At 47.0% G+C, this 7,509-nt stretch overlaps 1 protein-coding gene across 2 annotated transcripts in view; it reads right to left on the reverse strand.

Annotated features, from left to right (window-relative positions):
* CENPU (centromere protein U) overlaps positions 1-6,952 on the reverse strand; it is a 47,719-nt gene extending 40,767 nt beyond the window's left edge. For both annotated transcript variants that reach the window (XM_052661284.1, XM_052661283.1), the window contains exons 1-3: positions 6,907-6,952; positions 3,835-3,883; positions 1,682-1,799 (exon numbers count right to left, since the gene is read on the reverse strand). In XM_052661284.1, coding sequence (XP_052517244.1) covers positions 1,682-1,799; positions 3,835-3,883; positions 6,907-6,938 — 199 coding nt within the window. In that variant the 5' untranslated portion in view covers positions 6,939-6,952. The remainder of the gene's footprint in view (positions 1-1,681; positions 1,800-3,834; positions 3,884-6,906) is intronic.
* Positions 6,953-7,509: the final 557 nt, after the last annotated feature.

Below are 7,509 nucleotides of genomic sequence, written 5' to 3' on the forward strand. Positions count from 1 at the left end.
AGCGGTTACCAGTGCGGAGGGGAGAGGAGAGCAGTACAGAGGAGGGGATGAGAGGTGCAACCATGGGGTGTGACTGGGCTCAGATGTACTGTACAACACCGAGAATACAGCCAAGATTTTACAGTAAGTGTAAATGGAAAGCAAACCTTAAAACTGTAAAAAACTTTTTAATTAAAAATAAATTTTGAAAGAAAAGAAAATGAGGCCTATCCAAACAATGGATTATTGAACTGTAAGAATTTTTAGGAATGAAATACCGATACTTACTACCATGTAGATGAACCTTGACACTACTACCCTAAATGAAAGAAGCCAGTCACAAATGGCCACATACATCGTGCAAGAATCTATTTAAATGCTCAGAACAGACAGATTCACGGAGACAAGAAATAGGTTCATGGCTGCCAAAGGGCTCCAGAGAAATTACTAGCGGATGTGGAGTTTCTTTCTGGGATGATTAAAACGTCTTGGAATGGAAAACAGTGATGGCTGTACCCTCTTGTGACTACGCTAACACTGAACTTTATAGCGCGCTTAACACAGTGGCTGTACGGCGTGTGAACTACATCTCAATTTTTAAATTATGATTTATTTTAGATTCAGACCTTTTACATTTAGACTTCTTTTAGTTAAGAAATTAAAACATTTTATCAGGTCATTATAAGAGATGTTCTGGTAATGATTACTTTCCATCATGCCAAAAGTACAATAATTTCCTTTATTAACAAAAATTAGACTCAAAATACTAGATACCAAATAAAAAGTATGTGAGAAGGTTTACGTTGTCAAAATTCCCTTGAAACTTACTCCTACAAAAAAATATCCAATCACTGCTGTTCTAGACAGAGAAGGCGATGGCACTCCACTCCAGTACTCTTCCCTGGAAAATCCCATGGACAGAGGAGCCTGGTAGGCTGCAGTCCATGGGGCGCTGAGGGTCAGAAATGACTGAGCAACTTCACTTTCACTTTTCACTTTCATGCACTGGAGAAGGAAATGGCAAGCCACTCCAGTGTTCTTGCCTGGAGAATCCCAGGGACGGGGGAGCCTGATGGGCTGCCGTCTATGGGGTCGCACAGAGTCGGACACAACTGAAGTGACTCAGCAGCAGCAGCAGCAGCTGTTCTAGATGTGGGCATACCAGCCCTTCTCTAACACCTCTGGCCCCTGGAGTGCCCAGTGATGCACAGAGAGCAGGGCCACCCGGGCAGGTCACACACCCCTCCCTGGTCCGCCGTGGCGGCGCTGTCTCCCAGACACTTCTGGGCCCACAGGCAAAGCTCTCCTGCAGGGTCCTCTGCCTTCCTGTGTCTAAGAAAAGAAAGAACATCCTTCTGCTCCTCCCTAAATTAAAGCCCCTTTCCGCGTGACTACGGGAGGTATGAAGTGAGAAATATTAGTCTACATCCCTCTTGTTACAAAGTCATTTAACAGGAGCCCTAATCTGTCTGGCTCGCTGACCAGTGCTACCAGCAGAGCCCCACTTTTTCTTAGTTTCAGGGTACCTAGAAGTGAGAAAAATCAATTCAAATTATCAAATACTCCCCAGAACACTGTATTCATGTGTAGACCACCTTGCTTTTGTACGTGAAGGCATTTCTACATTTTTATTAGTAATTAGCCTAAATGCTGTTGCTCGAAGTACTTTAAAGTTTTCAAAATATAGATTAAAAATACTAACCAAAGGTTTCATAGGATTCTTCATCTTTCTCATTTTCACCCAGCCTGCTGAGGCTTGAGAGCTGAGAATGATCAGGAAAATCAAATACATCCAGAGGCTTGTGCTTCCAGCCAGCTTTCTGAAAGTAAATAAAGTTCAAAGTCACTGGCCTGGTCATAACAACAAGAACATCACAAAGCTGATCTGCGTGGCAAGGACACTGCTGCTGTCTCCGGTGCCTACAGAGAGAGCCTTCGCACTCTCGGGGGCAGAGGCTCTTCTGGTGATCTAAGGCGGGGTTGGGGAACTTTTCTAGAAAGGACCAGGGAGTAAATACAGTTGACCACTGAACTATGCAGGGGTTGGGGCACCCAGCCTCTACACAGTAGAAAATCCCCGTATGACCCTGGCAGCTGGCTTCCTTATCTGAGGTTCCACCTGTGGGGGTTTCAACCTTCTAGAATTAGCCAATTAGCCTTCTAGAACTAAAACCCAAGAAAGATGTCCTTTTCATCATAGGGAACTGGAATGCAAAAGTAGGAAGTCAAGAGATACCTGGAGTAACAGGCAAATTTGGCCTTGGAGTACAAAACAAAGCAGGACAAAGGCTAACAGAGTTTTGCCAAGAGGACACACTGGTCATAGCAAACACCCTCTTCCAACAACACAGGCGAAGACTCTACACATGGACATCACCAGATGGTCAATGCCGAAATCAGATTGGCTGAACTCCTTATTGCAAAATTCAGACTTAAATTGAAGAAAGTAGGGAAAACCACTAGACCATTCAGGAATGACCAAAATCAAATCCCTTACGATTATACAGTGGAAGCGACAAATAGATTCAAGGGATTAGATCTGATAAGAGCGCCTGAAGAACTGTGGATGGAGGTTCACAACATTGTACAGGAGGCGGTGATCAAGACCATCCTCAAGAAAAAGAAATGCAAAAGGCAAAATGGTTGTCTGGGGAGGCCTTACCAATAGCTGTGAAAAGAGAAGCGAAAGGCGAAGGAGAAAAGGAAAGATATACTCATCTGAATGCAGAGTTCCAAAGACCAGCAAGGAAAGATAAGAAAGTCTTCCTCAGTTTTGAGGATACACAGGGGTAAAAACTCCTAACTCCAGGAAAGAGACAGGGCTTTAAGGGCAATATACTAATAAGCCCCATGAAGACTGCCCCCTATATCCTCATGAAAGACCATAACACACAGAAAATGAGAAAAAACATTCAGTAGCTCTGGACAATTTGGAGGGAGCCATTAACAGACAAGAAAATAAGTGGAAATTCTGGAAGAGATACAGGAGATAGAATAAGACTCCAAAACAAAAACTAGCACTCACAGACTCTCAGTGCAAAACCACCTGAGGGGTGTTTGGGGTTAGAAAGAACGCTGAAGGGGAGCTGACGGAGCCTCTGGCCTCCCTGAGCAAACAGGCCCCCAGCCATGTATGGCAGCTGCCTTCCCAAGAAGAGGACAGGATGCTGGAGAAACCCATCCAAAGAACAGGTGAGCTGGGATAGGGGTGCAGAGGGATCCTAGGACTTCCCAGGGGAGAAAAGGGGCCCCTCCAAAGGCAGGGGCCTAGGGAAGCAGGGGGAAGACACCCCCCAAGAGAGAGAACCAGGGGCGGGGCACAGAGCAGGGAGAACCCCCAAGGCCTGGGCACCCCCAAGCAGACACTGCCTGAGGCGTTTCATGTGAATCTCTAAGGCCAACTTGACAAGCCGCTGGAAAATAATATGAAGTGAGCTGGGAGTATTAAAGAAATGCACCTGCCTTCACACACATTTATTTCTAAGACTCACCCCACCCTAAAGTAAAAATACCATGTGAGTAAAACTACATGGAAGATGATGAGATCATAATTGAGGAAAACTATTAACATGGAGAAATGGCTACAAGTGAAAAAAGCAAAATACAGAACACTGCACAATTTTTAAATGATGCTAATCATCCAAATGAAAATGAAACCAACCTAGGCCCAGGAAAAAAGATTCAAAATGTTCTCTGGCTTGTACTGAAAAGAACAGGAGGAAAATGAATATACTTTTCAACTACAAGAAAATAGAGCTTACCAAGTCTACGGAATACTGAGTCTCCCACAAAATGTTATTTTGCATTTTCAATTATGAGCATTATATTATATTAAAATATATAACGATAACTTACATCTTTCAGGGAATATGTTCTGCCTGCATGGTTCTTCGAAAATCTCGCACTAGGGAACAGCAAACACACACACAAGTTAGGAAATACTTAAAAATAACTGAGGAAACACGAGAACTGGCAATGTAGTCCAGGTATTTTCTTTCCAAGTTACTCTCTTTGTTAGCTGTACTAACAATGTGCACGTGATGAAATTTAGGTAATGGCAAATCCCTTTGGAAAGCAGAACCCATATCTCACACACAAATAATTTATAGGCCAAATCATACTACCCACATATAAATAGCACAGCTCTGCCCTCAGGGCACAGAGAACTCCTAACCCTGCCATCACCTGAAGTGGCCCTGAAGTCGCATCAACAGCCAAGGCTGGCGTCCTGCAGAAATGTGCTAAAGAGGTGCCTACTCCTTAGGCACCGGACCCCGATGCATCCTGTGCCTGACTCTCACACACGTGTTCTCATTTAGCTCCTTAACAGTCCTCCAGGTAGCAGTGAATCCCTCATCCAGAAGCATATTTGCCCAAAGCCGCAGGTGGCTGGGAAGGAGGAAAGCCTGCGATAAAATCTGCTATCAATCCACACCCAGAGCTGCCCTCTTCCCTCCCCTTCAGGATCCCTCCAGAGGGCATCAGGATGAAAGGATAAAGTTGTTTCTTTAACCAGCTTAAATAAACCAGATGTCACAACAGAGACCCAAAGAAAAAGTGAAAATAAGAGACACAGGAAATACCCCAGCCGGTGACTGTGGGCTGAGTACCCTATGTGCTCCAGCGTGGTGCCAGGGAACAGGACATCCTGCACACACCCTGGTGCCAGGGAACAGGACATCCTGCACACACCCGTTAGCAGAGAGCAAAGTCCATTTAGTGTCTGAACAAGTAATTCTTTACCTACCTCTTTATGTGATATAACTTCAAACTTAAAGAGAAAAATTGTGAGAAGACTCTGAGAATCTTCTGTATACCCTCTACCCCACTTCACCAACTGTTCACATTTTGTCTCACCGGCTTCCTGTGTGTCTGTGTATGGTAACCTGGCAACACACGTGTGTGTTTTCTAAGAGGGCATTATCCTGTGTAGTCACAGCACAACTTCCAAAGCAAGAAACTTAACACTGACATCATTGTCTAATTTACAGTCCATATCCAAATGTTATCAATTGCCCTGTCATGTCCTTTAAGGTTTCCCACAGCATTTTTAAAAATTCGTTTTGCTGTTATTTCCTTTAAAAATTTTTTTCTTGTTCTAGCATTTTTTAAAAGGAAATACAAAGGGATATAAAATTAAGATTTCTTAAAACTTGTGTTTTATCATATGTGCACATTTGTGTACCCACTGTGATGTAAAATATTATTACTGTGAATTACAGTAAAAAGAAAAAGTAGGAAAACTGTTTGAGTGGTTCTCAAACATCAGGAATCACAATCACCTGGAAAGCTGTTAAGAATGCTTGGCTCCACCGCCAGAGAGGCTGATTCAATAAACCTGGGATGGCCCCTGATGGAACATGCATTGCTAACAAGTTCCCGGGGCTGCTGATGCTGGTCAAGACACCACAATTTGCAAAACCAATCCTTTATTTGATTCTCAGACCCAAAAAAGAAGATGGAGCAGATATTCTTTTACAGCCTTTATGGTTCTGGGGTTCAGAAAAGTTAACTGACGTCAGTGGTCACATAGCCAAGTAACAGGACTAGAAGCCACATCATATAAGATCTTAACCCACTCTTTCCTGCCTTGTCTGTGCTCAACAATGTGGTCGTTTCCTCCTCAAAAGACAGAAACCTCTGTGATAACACACAGAAAAATTTTGGTGTAGGCATACTAGTGCGTTTCAGGGGGAGGGATGAACAAATTTCATGAGTCTCAATCAAAGGCGAAAATGCTATATGTGTGTGTACCGCGTGGCAGGGCGGGTAGGGGGAGGGAGAGAGAAACCCCCTACTGGCATAGCTGATAAAGTTCACCTCTCATAGATCAGCTGGTTAAGAATCTACCTGCAATGCAGGTGACCCAGGTTCGATTCCTGGGTTGGGAAGATCCCCTGGAGAAGCAAAAGGCAACCCACTCCAGTATTCTTGTCTGTAGAATCCCATGGACAGAGGAGCCTGGCAGGCTACAGTCCATGGGGTTGCAAACGTCGGACACGACTTGGCGACCAAACCACCAACACCACTATGTCAGCTGAGTCTCAAGCATCTTATTCCTTCCCAATCCTCCTCTCTACTCGGGGAGTCTGGTCCTACCTGCTGGCCACAGGAGCCTCGTCTGTTTACTCCACCCTCACGCTGCATCTACAAACTGCACCTTCTCCAGCAGCCCTCCCACCGCCCAGGTGGGACTCCTCCGGCCTTGAGGACCAGCCCAGGCCTGCCAAGGCCCCTCCAAGCCAGGCCCAGGTAGGGCCTTGGATGTGCTTCCAATACCTCCAGAGACACTTGCCAGTGAATCCTGGAAAAACAACACTTTAGAGAGCAGATAGGCAACGTAGTTCAACCTGCATGTCCTTTCAGCTTAAAAAAAAAAAAAAAAAAGCTTGAACCATCTTGGCTAGAGTGCACCCCTTTAAAAGTAACAAGCGGCAGCTTGGGCTCCCCCGCCGACTTAGTTCGGCTTTACGGTCTGTGGTTTGGGTTACAAAAACAAGCAGGGTCTTGAAAATAAGAATACTGACTCCAGCCCGAGGGTCAATGCTAGTGTTCTTGCTAGAAGGTGAATTCTGGCAAGTAGTAGGTACTCCTTAAGTTACTATCCGTGGGAATAGTTTGTTTCAGAACACCTGGCGTCTACTTTAGAGCACGTTCACCCGCACAAAATAAGGGGACGCTAGCCGACGCCTCTTCCCCCCGCCAGACACGGCTGTAAGCAGACGCCCTTCAACCTCCTCGCAATCCTGTCTCGGTGGGGACATTATTATCCCCACTTTACAGAAAGGCCCCAGACGGTCAGTCGCTCGGACACGGTGCGCAGAGACAAAGCCAGGGAGCTCGAGCAGCTCCGAGAGGCCTAAGCCCGGAGGAAGAGGAAAATAAAGGGGGGACCCCGGCGTCGCGCCAACAGCCCGCAGAACTTACTGCGACAGCCGCGCAGGCCGCGGCCGATCCATTCCCGCCCGCAGCGCTCGGCGCCGACGCAAAAACTCCCGCCAAACCTCGCGCTGCTCCCGGCAGCCAATCCGGGCTGAGCACGCAGAAACGCTCCCGCCCCCGCCCCGGCCACGCCCTGTCTGCGGCCCGGGGCTCCGCCCATCGTAAAGCGCTAGAGAAATACAGCCCGGACTATGCGAGAACAGAGCTGGAGTCCACGCCTTCTCCTGCCTACCCGTTCGCCACGCAAGTTTTCCGCCAGGGCCCGCCCCCGGGTTGGGGAAGGGAGGAGCCAGTGCCGGAAAGCTACCTAAGCGCGAGCTCGCCGCCGAGGGGCGGATCCAAACCCCGGGTCCTCTCGCCGGGTTCTTAGGCGCCTGCGCAGTTGTCTGGTGTCGTGCATTGAAAATTGACACGGTTAGGCTTTCAGTGTTCTTGCCTAGAGAATACCAGGGACGGGGGAGCCCGGTGGGCTGCCGTCTATGGAGTCGCACAGAGTTGGACACGACTGAAGCGACTTAGCAGCAGCAGCAGGGGAGCCCCGTGGGCTGCCGTCTATGGGGTCTCACAGAGTCGGACAAGACTGAAGCG

The sequence above is a fragment of the Budorcas taxicolor genome, chromosome 24, assembly GCF_023091745.1.
Source record: "Budorcas taxicolor isolate Tak-1 chromosome 24, Takin1.1, whole genome shotgun sequence".
Lineage (NCBI taxonomy): Eukaryota > Metazoa > Chordata > Mammalia > Artiodactyla > Bovidae > Budorcas > Budorcas taxicolor.